Here is a 14,709-nt window from a genome sequence, read left to right on the forward strand (position 1 = left end):
TGAGATCCTTTTTAAGGACTGTAGACTGAGGCGTTTGAAAATACATAAACATAGTACTTTACTTAAATATCCAAGATACTTGACTAAACTAGTAATTATATTAACATTTTTGTTTTAATTTCTGATAAATTTGTTTATTGTTTTTACGCGAAAAGAAATTTTATTGATGTTCTAATTTATAGTTAAAATTTAATATACTTAAAAAACACAGTAACACGCTGACGATACATGATATTCATTATATTGAGCTTAATATTTATTAAATATTATATTATCTGTGTTTACATATATTTAAATCGCGATCCATTTAGTTAAAGAATAGTTATGGCTTTGCTGTTGAGAAGTACGTCCTGCCTATAATGTTTATCGCAGTATTTATTTTTATGGACTAATTTTATATATTTACGGGCATGTATTTTTTGAAAATTTTATCTACAGATATCCACGTAGTTTTATGTTGGTTTGCACATTTTTATATATATTTAGAGGAATGGTCGATTTTTGATGTAACAATAAATATACTTTTCCCAAAAATGTGCCTCGGTGCATTAAGAATACGGCTCTATGGAATTAATAAACAAATTAATATTAATCTAAAATGTAATACTAATTTTTTAGGGTCAGGAGTCACGTGTGAGTCGGTCACATTGGTATTTTAAAATTACGTTTATGTATTTGGATAGAAATTCGTCCCAACTGATAGATTTGCCACTTGGAACCTCTCGGCGACTGGGTTCCGTCGAGAGGGATGTGTGTTGTGGCGTAGGTTACATGTGTGGTCGTTCGGTAGCGCGGGCGCGAGCGCCGGCGACTCGGGCGGCTCGGGCGAGAGGGAGGGCTGGAGCGCTGCGGTGCCGCTCGGCGGCTCGAGCGATAGCCTCAACACGCCCGGGGGCTTCTTCACGCTGCCCCTGAGCTATGCGCGCTCGCACAAGCAGCACAAACGGACGAGGTGGCCCCCTGTCGCGCACCAGCACGTACACGCACACGCGAGTACAGTCACGATCGTGAACACATCGCTCCGTACGTTTGACGATTCCATCCGGCAGCATCAGTGTGGCGTTATGTGCGCCCCTCTCGGCGGCCACCATACATTCATTATCATTTTCTACTGTCTGCTTTTGAAAGCAATTAATAAATAAATGATTTTAATTTAGTTTGTAAGACTATCCGATTTGTTACACAAATTTTACACTGATTGAAAATAAAATTTAATTAGATCGTTCTTTCAACCACAACCGAATTCAGAATCTCCCCTTTTTTTTAATTTATTAAAAATGTTTTTTTGTTGTGATGTAAATTATTTATTTAATAATTATTTGTATGTAAATCTGCCCCCTACATAAAACTGCCGGGTGGAATCGGCATTCCAGTTTGTGTACCGTCGTGGATAACATTCATAGTGGCATTCGGGTTTCATGTTCGTGCCATTGTCACCCTCATCACTGCTACAGTAATACATGGCGACCGCTGGAATAGACGCAACCCTCTGTGTGCATTTCATGTCCATCATCAAGTGATATCCACCGGCTCCTAGTAGAGCTTTCACTCACCATGGTTTGTCAGTTATTTACAATCTCATCAACGAACGGTTCACACAGTGAACCTTGAAAAGCCGTAGAAACTGGAAAAGAGTCGGTTTCTATAATCAATCTATTTGTAATCTATCGAATGCACGCGGTCTGGGATTTAAAAGTAAGCAATTAAAATAAATATTGTCTTTTTTTTTCAAGAATATTCGGTTTATTTAAAAACCATCCTAGATATAGAAAAATAGCGTTGTCGATCCACACGCTTGCAACTACGTCAAGCCATCGGTTCTGCGCCTGACATCTCTGCTCGTTTTATTGTTTAGTTGTTTACTATATGGGTTAAAGAATATATAACGAATCTTAGTTACTAGAACGCGATCCGGCTTAAGAAATATGTACCCTCATCTTATAATTGAGATATGAAATAAATGATAGCATTTATTCACATTGACACATTAGATATTTTAGAGGTTATTTGTAATATAATAATCATATTTTTTTAATTCATTTAATCTATCATTGGTAAATAAAAAGTCGTACACTAGTTACACTAGACTAGTACATTCGTACTCGTACTTTTGGGTATATTCTAGATATACCCAAAAGAATTGAAAAAATAAAAGTTGCCTTTCTTTCTTTCACGCTGCAACTCTGGGGTTGCCAGATATAAAAAGTTAACTAATGTTATTTTTATACCCTCATCAGTTATTTAGTCGTCTAATATGTCACATGAAAGCTAATTTTATGCTTGATTTAACTTTATTAGGTTGCATTTCATCTATTTGGTTTCCTAGATTTTGTATGAAAAATGTATTTAAATAGGCAACCTATTTGTAATGTGTCACTGTAAACATTGTCTATCAATTATTTCTGCTCACTAATGAATACATATGAGGGTATATATTTGTAATGCCGGATCTTAGACCATAATACATATTTCATGCGCAGATCGTTAATCTCAAAATGTCGATATGGTGGGACTTATATAGCAAATCTGTTATTTGTCTTTGTTCTCCTTCATTAATTTGCTAGGAAACTTATTAACAGATTACAAATAGATCAATTGCAGAAACTGGCGATACTGATATTTTTTTCCAAATTATGTGAATTTTATTAAACTTTCAATAGTTTAATAAGTTTAAAGAAACTAACAAAACAATAGTTTTATTCAATTCTCCGATTATTTTGCACATAATATACGTGTTGTGTTTCATACATGAGTTTAGTTTCTTTTTTAATTTTCACCATTTGCTGTATAAAAGTCATAGATTTAACTCCACTCTCGCCCAAGCAAATATAATTCTTACGGCGTGACTACAAAACGTTCTGTTTCATATTGTTATACTATATTTAAAAACGCTGCTATGTAGCTTATATGTGGGAAAATAAATTCATTATTATTTTCTTTTAAAATACAGTATAGTTACTCGTATATGTACCGAAATACGTTTTGTAGTTACAGTCATGCGTTGTATATCTCAAAACTCTATTGTAAATGAAGAAAAAGTCGCAATCGGTTTGGATCATTGTTTTTTAAGAATCGCACCATTTCTATGATACGCTTTAATATATTATTGACGCTAAGCGCATTGTCTAAATGACAAATTTTAATTCGGAATTTACTGGAAACTAACAATTGACACTTGAAAAGGAGAGAGACAAATATAGCTAGAAATAGTTATGAATATTTTCACCGACTTTATGTCTGAGCGAGGTATAGAAATAATAATTAGTGAAAATGAGGAACGAAATAATAATTAGTGAAAATTAGTCTTTGCTTATAAATAAAAATAAAATGGTAAATTCCGTTTTACCTGATAAATCGTTATTTAATTTATGACTTTTATTGACGCAAATTTTATGGAAGCATTCGGCTCTACTTTCTTTTACATAAAAGACCGGACGCCATAAATTGCAAAAATGTAATTTTTAAATTGTAACATTATTTATTTCTTAAAAAAGCAAATACTGAATATCTAGTTTTTCTCATACAAATACTGAATATCTAGTCTTTCTCGATATACACTACTTTCTGAACTAGTGTAAGAATGGTAGCGCTGGACTAAAATAATTATATGTACTAGATTAGGACCCTTTGGGTGTTTTCTAAACTAAATTATATTTCGAGATTTAACAATCCACAAAATTCGCTTAAAAACGATTGCAACGACGTTAGACGTTTTATATAGATAATAATTTTGCTTAACAGTTTATCTTTTTAGTATTAAATATATCAGTAATGAGTAGTTGTATAGTAGTTATATGTAATATTATTTAGATGCATGCGTACTTTTATATATATCTTATCAATAATTATATAAAAAGTATATACTTAACAAGTCGATTATTTGAATTTAGTTTGCGTTTATCGTTTCATTTATAGTTTATAGAGGTTATAACATAACAAAACAGTATTCATACATAAAAACATTTTACAATTGACGAAATTCCAAGATAGTGTTAACATTTATTGCATTTCGTCCATATAACATCGTAAGTAATTGTATGACTTGCTAGTTCATCAAATATTACAAACAATACAGATACATAATTGAATTTGCTATAATGGAAAATAATATTTAACACATCATTATTTAAAATAGAAAATAAAACAATAATAAATATCAAGTGTATAATCCACTCATTCACTTAACGCGTATTTTGATACAACTTGCTTTAGGTGGTAGATTTTTATGAATTTGAACTTTATTGTTATGTACGTAATGTTTTATTTTGCCCGGACAGTGCCCTCTTCTTATCTGCTCTTCCGGAGACGTTGTTGGGGTAAAAACTTAGAGAAAAAATATACACCGATATTATTTACAGTTTTTTCCGCTTTGTTATCACAAAAAATAACCGCCTCAATGCCTTTATCCACATATTATAGTTACATGCAGTCAGCAATAAATTCTCGAAAATTGTAGACGACTTTGTACATATAATTCATTCTTAATTACTATATTAGTTTGTTGTATATTATATTTGAACTCTTTTTTTCCTCTTTGAAATAACAAAGATAATATTATTAAATTCCTCAAGCAATGGTTAACGAGGTTTTTGCTCCGAGTTGATGTAAGGTACAGTTATGTGCATTTCAAAGAAAGTGAATTATAGCGCGTATCTAAATAGATACGCCTAATATCCAGGTTTTAAATTAAGTATATACGTGGTTTAGTAGTGACCCTGCTTTCTGCATCCATGGTCGTGGGTTCGATTCCCGCAACTGGAAAATATTTGTGTGATGAACATGGGTGTTTTTCGGTGTCTGGGTGTATTTATACATTAAATAAGTATTTGTATGTAGTTTATAAATACATAATATGATAAAATCTGCTATCTTAGTACCCATAACACAGGCTTAGTTTGGAGTTAAGTAGTGATGTGTGTATTGTGTAAGTTTATTTATTTATAACCCATATGTTGACGCTTCGTTTGAAATCTGCACCAATGATAGTGGAACCTAATTGTGATATTGGAAATATATCAACCTCTTATATAAGAGTACAAAGTTTTTACAATAATAATAAAATCCAATTTCATATCGGTGAATAATTTTAAAACGCCATTTTAAGTATTTTTTGTTGTTGTAGAATTGAAAACAATCACACGTATTCTAGAATGTGGTGTTTATGTATTAGCGTACCGCTTTGCGAGGTTATTTTTTTTTTGCACAAAAAGAAGAAATTATGGATGTATGAACTAGTAATATCTCATTTTAACTTTCATTTTAAAAGGTAGCTTTCATCACCAATATACCAGATTCATTAAAAAATAACTTAGGTGTATAAACTCAAATGATAAGTAAATAGATATTCAGACAGAATTGCTTTCGCATAAATACTCAATCATTTATTTTTATACTTTAATTTTTTTTTCTCTCTTTCTTCGCTGTTCTTTTGAGTGCATAGGCAACTATACGTATTAGCTAGCGATTTTATTATATAAAAGTATGAATTTACTAACTCGTAAACTTTCATTTATACACATGTGTGTCTTACGCGTAGAGGTAGAGAAGAGCATTTTATACTCATTTAACTATAACATTCATTATCTACGTATAACTTTAATTCAAATTCAAAATACAATCAGTTAATGTTCATAAACAATTTATTTGATATTTTTAACGAATTATTATGTCATACTTCTGAACTCGTAGTTAATAAAAATGATATGAGTTATTTTTTGGCATGATCAATAAGTTAAATAAGTCGATAGTTATCAGTTCAATTTCTTGATTAGACTAAGGGTTGAAATACAATATAGTGAACACGTGCGACTCGAATTATAGGATGCGATTACATACGGCATCGCGACTCACTGGCATTCTAGGAATGTGAAATGTAAAGCGACCGAAATTCTTATTCTCGGAAGACGGTGTGCCTTTGCATATAATAGTAAGTCGACAGTAGCAAAGCTTTTTTGTATGTGATATAAAATAACGTCAATACAACAGATTCGATGCTTTAGCTATGTTACAACCGTAGACAGAGAAAGTACTAAACGTATTCATAGCATCCGTCGCATTCTAACAAAAAACCGCCCAAGTGCGTGTAAGGTTCCGTAAATTAAGTTAGCACTTTAATCCCCTATGTACTGCACAAAAATACCGATAACGATACCCCACACTATAGAGTAGACGATAAAAAATTCATCCTCACTTTGCATGTAAGGTAGGAACCCAAAAAAGATCTTTTTTTCAAATTTTTTTTTTCATTTTGTAGACGAGATTTATATACATACCTATACTAAATTTTATCTCTCGAGTTTTAACAAACTCTGAGTTATCTTACTGACAACTTTATCTTTTTAATTTACAGCGGAATTAGCAATTTTCGATTTCCAACTACGTTTTTAAGTTGGTCGACTATTACTCTTTAAATAGAGATTGCTAATTAATTAGCCGTTATAGTTTTCTTTATAATTTCATTATATATTCTAATTAATATATATTAATAAGTAGTACGAGAGCAACAAACAAAAAAGTTAAACACAGAAAAATGTAAAGCTATAATTATCCAAAAATTATAGCTTTACATTTTTCTGTGTTTAACTTTTTTGTTTGTTGCTCTCGTACTACTCGTAGCTCGTTCAAGATTCGATTGTATTAAATATTAAAATTAATATTTAATGAATGTGGCATAGCAAGAGATATTTCTGACAGTTACCATTAGGTGCGTCAGATGTTAGTTTCGTCAAGCGGTAGCATACATTCAGGCATCGTTTCGCCACGCTTTTAGTGAGTAACATAGGAAGCTGTGACATTGCCATTTGTGTGTTGTGTTATTAGTCATTACGACTCTGGACTGTGTTGTGTTAATGTACATATATGTTGGAGCTATTGTTCTCGCTTTATATCAATAGATTAGTTTCATGTTTGTTGTCCGCCTTACCGTAGAAAGACATGCGATAAATGTTCGTTCATTGGTCACCAAACATTTTCTATTTTCCATATTTTGAGATATGTGTTAGCCAAATTAGCGTTAAGCACTAAAATAGTGTAGATAAAAAGTCCACGTTTCGTGAACGTCATTTAAATTGGATACTTGTTTGAGAATTTGGATTGAAACTGGATTTTGTGATATAAAAGCATAAACAGTTGCTTGCAGAAGTTAAAATTCACCAAATTTGTTTGATTAATGGTTATTCATTATCACATTTTCACTCAATAAAGAAATTGTGAAAAATTACTAATGACAAATAAGCTCGGTTGATTTTGAAAGACACCGAGTTAGCCAATAACGCCGCGTCGAGGCGTTTGATTTATTTCTACGATTATAAAGTAATTGAAAAAAATCTACGAATTTAAATGACGATCGCTGGTACAGTATTTAATCTTTATTTGATTCCCCATCGTAGCAATTGAATTAAAGTAATACTCTTCAATTCGATATTTTTTTTTGATTCTGATTAAGATAGTAAATTCTCAATGCGATATTTAAAATATTTCGTTTCAGATAAGTTGAACATAATAATACCAACATCAGAGAAATTAAATTATCTGTAATCTAAAGAAGATGGTTCAAAATTCGTATACCTGGTCAGAAATGGACCATCCATTTTCAGTTTTTTTAGTTTTGCAAGTTTTCATCATTTAAATAAAAGACAATTAAACGCTTTTTGATGTCGAGTAGCATGCGCTCTGATGGTGTCGATGATCAACTTTGCTGATGCAAATAAATTACACTTCCTTACTTTATTTTCCCATTTGTTTATTTTGGTACACCACACTTCACTGTCGCTATTTTTGTAATAAAATGTTTATTTTGTTTGACATTGAATGCGTTTTGTGACGGAAAATGTGACACCACAGATTCGTACACCTTGCAGATGTCGCTACAACGTTAGAGTAAAGCGCGTCCATTATAAGGTTCTTCCTCCATACGGCTATACAAATCTTCAGTATATAGGTCCTTAACATCATTAGGGGCCTATATACTGGATATATCTCGTTTCTTATGCAGTGTTATGCTGGCGTAACGTGGTAAAAATGCCGTATGCTTTCAAATGGCGAACTAACTTCTACCTTTACCGGTGTATTATGTGATGAAAGTCATACATGGCGACAATCGCAAACATTTTACGCACTAATTGGCTGACAAATACTAGTATTTCCAAAGGTTTGACTCAACGATTCAGCCAATGGCTACTAATTTGTACGCATTGCATCTAAACTTTGTATGTGTACATTAACATTTAGGAGAGAAGTTAATTTTCAAGATAGACAACCTCTACCTATTACCAGATGTCCAAGATTTGCGTTGCCTAGTATGTGTATGAAGAGAGTAAATCTTCTCCGTCTTATTCCTATACTAAAATACGAAACGTCTCTCTTTCAATCTTCCCTCTCAGAGTCTGCCCGACCACACTTTTCGTAACGCATCAAGCGTTCACTAGCTTACTCCCCAAGTCAAGCGTGCGTAAACAAGTTTAACTTCAATAAGAGCCAAAAGGTTCGGTATACTCTGACGTTGTATCGACGCTGCGAGGTGTTGCAACTGATGTCGTAATAGTCCTGTCGGTGGCAGCTCGTCGCCGGACTCGCTGAGCGAGCGCAGCGGGGGCGAGGCGCGCGGCGCGGCGGCGTCGCCCGTGTCTCTGCACAAGCTGGCCGTGCCGCTGGCGCGCTGCGAGGTGGCCGAGGTGCGGGACGCGGCCGTCGCGGCTTGCGGACACATCAATCCCGACGCGCTCAAGTAAGCTCTACCAACTAGTACATCTCTCATCATTATCACTATATTTTAACTTTTCCTCTTTAAATGCAGATATGGAGCTTAGACCTACCACGCTGCTCCAAAGTGGATCTGCGGGTGATAATGCTAAATTCTTCAAATTTAAATTAATGGTAAATGATCTGGGACCGACAGTTTAATGTCCTCTCCGGTACACCACCAAGTTCGAAGACAATTTCGTAATACTGACCATAAAAGCACTTCTATAGATCATCTTTTAAAAACATGTATACCAAGTGGTAGATTTGCGTTTAGGTGAAGAATATCAAAAGATCGAGTGATTTATTCACTCGAAGCGTATCATCGCTCGTATCATCAGCCCTTAACCGCAAAGTAATTATGGTTTAATTTATTTACACAAGGGATCTCTTCGAGGAGCTAGTGCCACTGCTGCGCGAGGCCGTAGACCGCAAGCAGGAGAACATGCGGCGAAGGCGCCGCCGCGACGCCCTGCGTCTGAACCTCAACAAGATGCTGCTCCTCATTGCGCAGAGGAAGACCTTCGCCACTAGGTATACTCACCACGGTTCTAATCTATATTTATATTTCAGTTTATCGATTGGTTCTACGACAGCTATTAAACGCCTCTTCACAATCCCACCAACAATACAGAAAAACCAAATCACCAACATCGAGAATATCGTGCATGTCACCCTGTATGAGATTAGTATGGATCACAACAAGGTATCAGAGGAAGACGGATATACAACAGAACTCCTCAGGGCAGGTGGAAAACTGAAAGTAAAGTCCATCAGCGATTGTTTGATTCCGTAATTAACGAGGGCAAACACTTGAGGCGTGGCTCAGGAGAGTAGTGGTTCTGGAATAAAGGAAGGCAGGTGAAACGTTGGGTGGATGAATTTAAAAAGGTCGCTGGTCCCGAATGGATTGAGAAAAGTGGAGATCTTTATGGGAGGCCTATTTCGAAGGATAAGCTGTTAAGGAATTATGTAGTTACATACTTAAAAATGTAAACTAACCAGCAGTGATAAAGGCTTATTTTATTTATTTTTATGTAGAATGTTATTTGTTCGCAGCTCCTACGCTCTGGAGGGCGGAGGTTTGCATCCCAGTATCACGGAGTACCTGGACGGAGTGCGACAGTGTCTGGAGGTGGAGGGGGACAAGGACGCTCCCGCCGCGCGCGAACAACGTCTGACGTTCGCTGACTTCGTCACTGAACTCATCAAGAGCTTTCCGTGTAAGTGTAATCCACTATTATTCAGCCGGATTCATTCACCAATCGATGTTCTCCTGTACTCTGACTTAGACGAGGCTTCAGTTGCGTTACTAATCGTCTCCCTAAAAAAGAATATACAGGGTGCTCGGGAGTATTTCCCATTACTCTAGGTTTATATTCTGTAAGGAAAAATAATTGAAAGGAACATGTGTTCTAAAATGAATAGTTTCGGAGTAAAAATATTTCTTTTGTAAATAGATTTTAAGTTGTGTCCATTGCATCTTTATATTTGACATAGCCAAACTTATTCATTGATAAACATCATGAAGTAGCTTACTAGTGAAGTGCGGAGTGCCAGTTGCAATATCACGGCGATATTCTTACCACTTCGTCAACGTATTTTAAAATGTAAGGATATATTACGGCATATTGTTACATGGATAGTAGGAATTATTGGAAAGTTTTTTTTTAGTAATGCAGTTTGACTCCTACAAGTGGACTTGTCATCCTTGAAGTTATGAGAAATACTCCCGAGCACCCTGTATACTGAGCCTGAGCCGTGATAGCCCAGTGGATATGACCTCTGCCTTCGATTTCGGAGGGTGTGGGTTCGAATCCGGTCCGGGGCATGCACCTCCAACTTTTCAGTTGTGTGCATTTTAAGAGTTTAAATATCACGTGTCTCAATCGGTGAAGGAAAACATCGTGAGGAAACCTGCATACCAGAGAATTCCTTAATTCTCTGCGTGTGTGAAGTCTGCCAACCCGCATTGGGCCAGCGTGGTGGACTATTGGCCTAACCCCTCTCATTCTGAGAGGAGACTCGAGCTCAGCAGTGAGCCGTATATCGGTTGATAACAACAACAACCCTGTATACTTACCGATCAATTCACTTCTGCTCTTTGACATTCTATTCTATTTGAATATACTTGTTATACTTATAAATTGTCGTTCTGTCCCGCAGTGGAAATGTATGGATCTCTGCTGAAGCGCGAGTTGTGCAAGAGCCTGTTCGTGTTGTTCGCCGGCTGGTGCGGGCCGCTGGGCAAGCATCTCGGCTCGCTGGTGCCGCAGCCGCAGCTGGCGCCCGAGGTGGACGACCGCCTAGACCTGGCTGCGCTCAAGGTAAGTCATCATCATCATCATCATCAGCTGGTGGACATTCGCTGAGGCACAGGAATGGTCGTCCAAGCACACGTTAAGCCACCCAGCAGTTCCCATCATCTTTATTGTGAGCTTAGATCTGACTGAATCAACCCATATTCGGCTCACTGCTGAGCTCGAGTCTCCTCTCAGAATGAGAGGGGTAAGGCCAATAGTCCACCACGCTGGCAAAATGCGGATTGGCAGACTTCACACACGCAGAGAATTAAGATAATTCTCTGGTATGCAGGTTTCCTCACGATGTTTTCCTTCACCGATTGAGACACGTGATATTTAATTTCATTGCATGCCCCGACCCGGATTCGAACCCACACCCTCCGGAATCGGAGGCAGAGGTCATATCCACTGGGCTATCACGGCTCGGGAGCTTAGATCACTCTGCACCAATACGGGTGGTTCATACTATTTAAAAAAAAAACGCCATTCGATAGTAACTTGACAATGTATTGTATAAACCACTTTTTTCGTTAGAGTGTATTATAGTACATTATTATATAAGTGTTCTCACAAAGTTAATTTTATTCATAAAATGTTGAGCACTTTCTGACATAAAAACTCTTTGCCAAGATTAAAAAAAGTACCGTTTGTTTTAGACGGATGATTAAGGTTTTATATTACATTACGGCACATACGGCACATGTGCGTAATGAGATACACTACGATATTGAAATTGGTGAAATAAACGATACTTTACGAGCAAATGTGTTATAAACAACAATTTTTGTTATAGTTTTTATTTATATGAACATTTTAAATATTGAAATGGTTGTTTGTCGATTAGGCAATGAGCGCGCTGGTGTGCTGCGGGCCTTGCTTCGCGCCCGCCGCGCTCGCCGAGGACGGCCCGCTGTACCCGTGGCTCAGCGAAATGCTCTCCTCCACCAACGACAAGGTAACGAGCACATCAAAGCAAATCTATTTATAAACTGGCCTTCACTAGAACTGCAGAAGTAAATTTTCGGAAGGCAGGGTCTGCTGAGAAGATACCGGCAAGAAACCCAACAGTTGCTCTTTTGAAAAAGTCATACAGTATTACAATTTACAATTAATAACAATTAAATTACAATTTCTTATAGTTCTATTTCCTGTGTGAAGGTGGAAGCTGATCTGATGGCCTCCAAGCACCTTTATCGTTAAGGAACTGATCAATAGTGTAGTAACCTCGGCTAAGCAAATGTTTTTTTACACATTGCTTAAAGCTATGCATTGGCAGGTCCATCATAGTCTTGGGGATCTTGTTATAGAAGAGTACACCCAAACCCACAAAAGATTTTTTAACTCTTTGGAGACGATATGCAGAAATAACTAACTTATGCCCGTGTCTAATGTAAGTGATCCGTGATTGTGTCAGTACCGTAGGCTCCTTAATAGGACCTCAGCGGCGTCACCGGGGGGTTTGGGCGAGCGTAGAAGCATCGCCTGATGGGGCCCGAAGGTCAAAATCAAAATCAGAAGAGATGGGCGGAACTCTCTGAGGGCGTCTCCTCCGAGACTCGGACTTTGGCTTAAAGTCTTGGGGAAGAGTGTTTTGGCATTTATCAGACGGCCTAGTGGCAGTTGATAAATGCCAAATGGATGTGACGTGTGTGTCACATCAATACACATGCATCACGTATCGTTCGTGTGTACGTGGCGATCGCGTAAACATGAACACGAATTTTTAAGGAATTGAAACAGCGCCGTCTAGTGGCACTACTGCACAACTGTTTCAATTCCGCGTTTCAATTTGACGGCCGCGTGGCGCAGTGGGTAGTGACCCTGCTTTCTGCATCCACGGCCGTGGGTTCGATTCCCACAACTGGAAAATATTTGTGTGATGAGCATGGGTTTTTCCAGTGTCTGTGTGTATTTATACATTATATAAGTATTTATATGTAGTATATAAATGTATATGAATATTATAATATCAACTATCTTAATACCCATAACACAAGCTACTTTGTATGCTTACTTTGGGGCTAGATAGTGATGTGCATTGTTTAAGTATATTTATATTTATTTAATTCCATATAAATTCGTGTTTACGTTAACGCAATAGTAACTGTATGAAAATATTGAAAACTCCCACACAGTCGTGATGATCCCGTGAACGCGGCTGGAGTCTACGTCTGGATGAAGTTAGAGAACTGGTCTCCAGAGCTGCTCCGTATACTAGCGGGCATAACATCACGAGCAGAAGTCAGGGGAATAATTGTTATGACATAAATGTTTACGTTAACGCAATAGTAACTGTATGAAAATATTGAAAACTCCCACACAGTCGTGATGATCCCGTGAACGCGGCTGGAGTCTACGTCTGGATGAAGTTAGAGAACTGGTCTCCAGAGCTGCTCCGTATACTAGCGGGCATAACATCACGAGCAGAAGTCAGGGGAATAATTGTTATGACATAAAGGAACCGGTCACAAGTACCGGTCTCTGCTCGAAGGTTTTCTGTATCTCACGCACGGTATCGTCATCAACCCATATTCGGCTCACTGGTGAGCTCGAGTCTCCTCTCAGAATGAGAGGGGTTAGGCCAGTAGTCCACCACGCTGGCCGAATGCGGATTGGCAGACTTCACACACGCAGAGAATTAAGATAATTCTCTGGTATGCAGGTTTCTTCACCATGTTTTCCTTCACCGATTGAGACACGTGATATTTAATTTCTTAAAATGCACAGAAGTGAAAAGTTGGAGGTGCATGCCCCGGACCAGATTCGAACCCACACCCTCCGGAATCGGAGGCAGAGGTCATATCCACTGGGCTGTCACAGCTCAACGCACGGTGAACCCATGTAATGCCAAGATGTCCATCTCCCAATGAGTGTGATAACTGTTGTTGTTTCGTCCCAGATATACGAGTTGGCCCGGGAGACGATCGTGCTTCTGCTGGACTGCAACCCGGACATAGGTCCCTTGCTGGACTGGACGGTGGACAAATGTTTCACGGGCTCAGAGCGCGTGGCAGACGGCTGCTTCATGGCACTCGCTACAATATTCAGTGCAAGGTAACCTAATTAATCCTATACTTATTATCCTATACTTTCTTGACAGTATCTTCACTCCCAAGTGAAGTGTCCTGACACTTTATACAAAGTATCAGGACATACACTTAGGAGTGACGAAATACGCTTATATATTTTATTTTATTTGGAATAAAACTTGTCTCTACTTATTGTATTTACAAAGTTGCTGGTAAACTTGTATGGGAGGTGCTAAATTTTCTATACATGAACAAAATTTTGAAGTATTTTCAACTTTTCTTTCAAAATGTCTTACAGTACTTGAATTGTTATAAAAAAAATGAGATTTGGACCCACCATGCTGCTTCACTGCGGGTTGGTGGGCTTAGTATGATAATGTTCGACCTCATAATGACCATTTTCAGATGTTAATGATGATTGCATGATTGATGAGACGCATTAACATGAGTCTCATAACATAAACAGAGATGTCTCATGAATTAAATAAACAAGCATTTGATACACTACAGAATTGTAGTACTAAGCGTAGTTAAAAAAAAATCTTATGAGTTTTTTCTTAATACCAAGTCAACAAAAATGACTGCATTAGTAAATTTAGGCAAGTAGGCAGATATTATAATACATTTTGAAGAAAACA

The 14,709-nt window shown here is 37.1% G+C and overlaps 1 protein-coding gene across 2 annotated transcripts in view; it reads left to right on the forward strand.

Moving 5' to 3' along the window:
• Nucleotides 1–14,709, forward strand: part of LOC112049258 (protein furry) — a 162,128-nt gene that overhangs the window by 19,429 nt on the left and 127,990 nt on the right. For both annotated transcript variants that reach the window (XM_052890668.1, XM_052890669.1), the window contains exons 18-23: nucleotides 8,558–8,725; nucleotides 9,124–9,273; nucleotides 9,799–9,962; nucleotides 10,906–11,066; nucleotides 11,887–11,997; nucleotides 13,942–14,096. In XM_052890668.1, the coding sequence (XP_052746628.1) occupies nucleotides 8,558–8,725; nucleotides 9,124–9,273; nucleotides 9,799–9,962; nucleotides 10,906–11,066; nucleotides 11,887–11,997; nucleotides 13,942–14,096 (909 nt within the window). The remainder of the gene's footprint in view (nucleotides 1–8,557; nucleotides 8,726–9,123; nucleotides 9,274–9,798; nucleotides 9,963–10,905; nucleotides 11,067–11,886; nucleotides 11,998–13,941; nucleotides 14,097–14,709) is intronic.

The sequence above is a fragment of the Bicyclus anynana genome, chromosome Z, assembly GCF_947172395.1.
Source record: "Bicyclus anynana chromosome Z, ilBicAnyn1.1, whole genome shotgun sequence".
Classification (NCBI taxonomy): domain Eukaryota; kingdom Metazoa; phylum Arthropoda; class Insecta; order Lepidoptera; family Nymphalidae; genus Bicyclus; species Bicyclus anynana.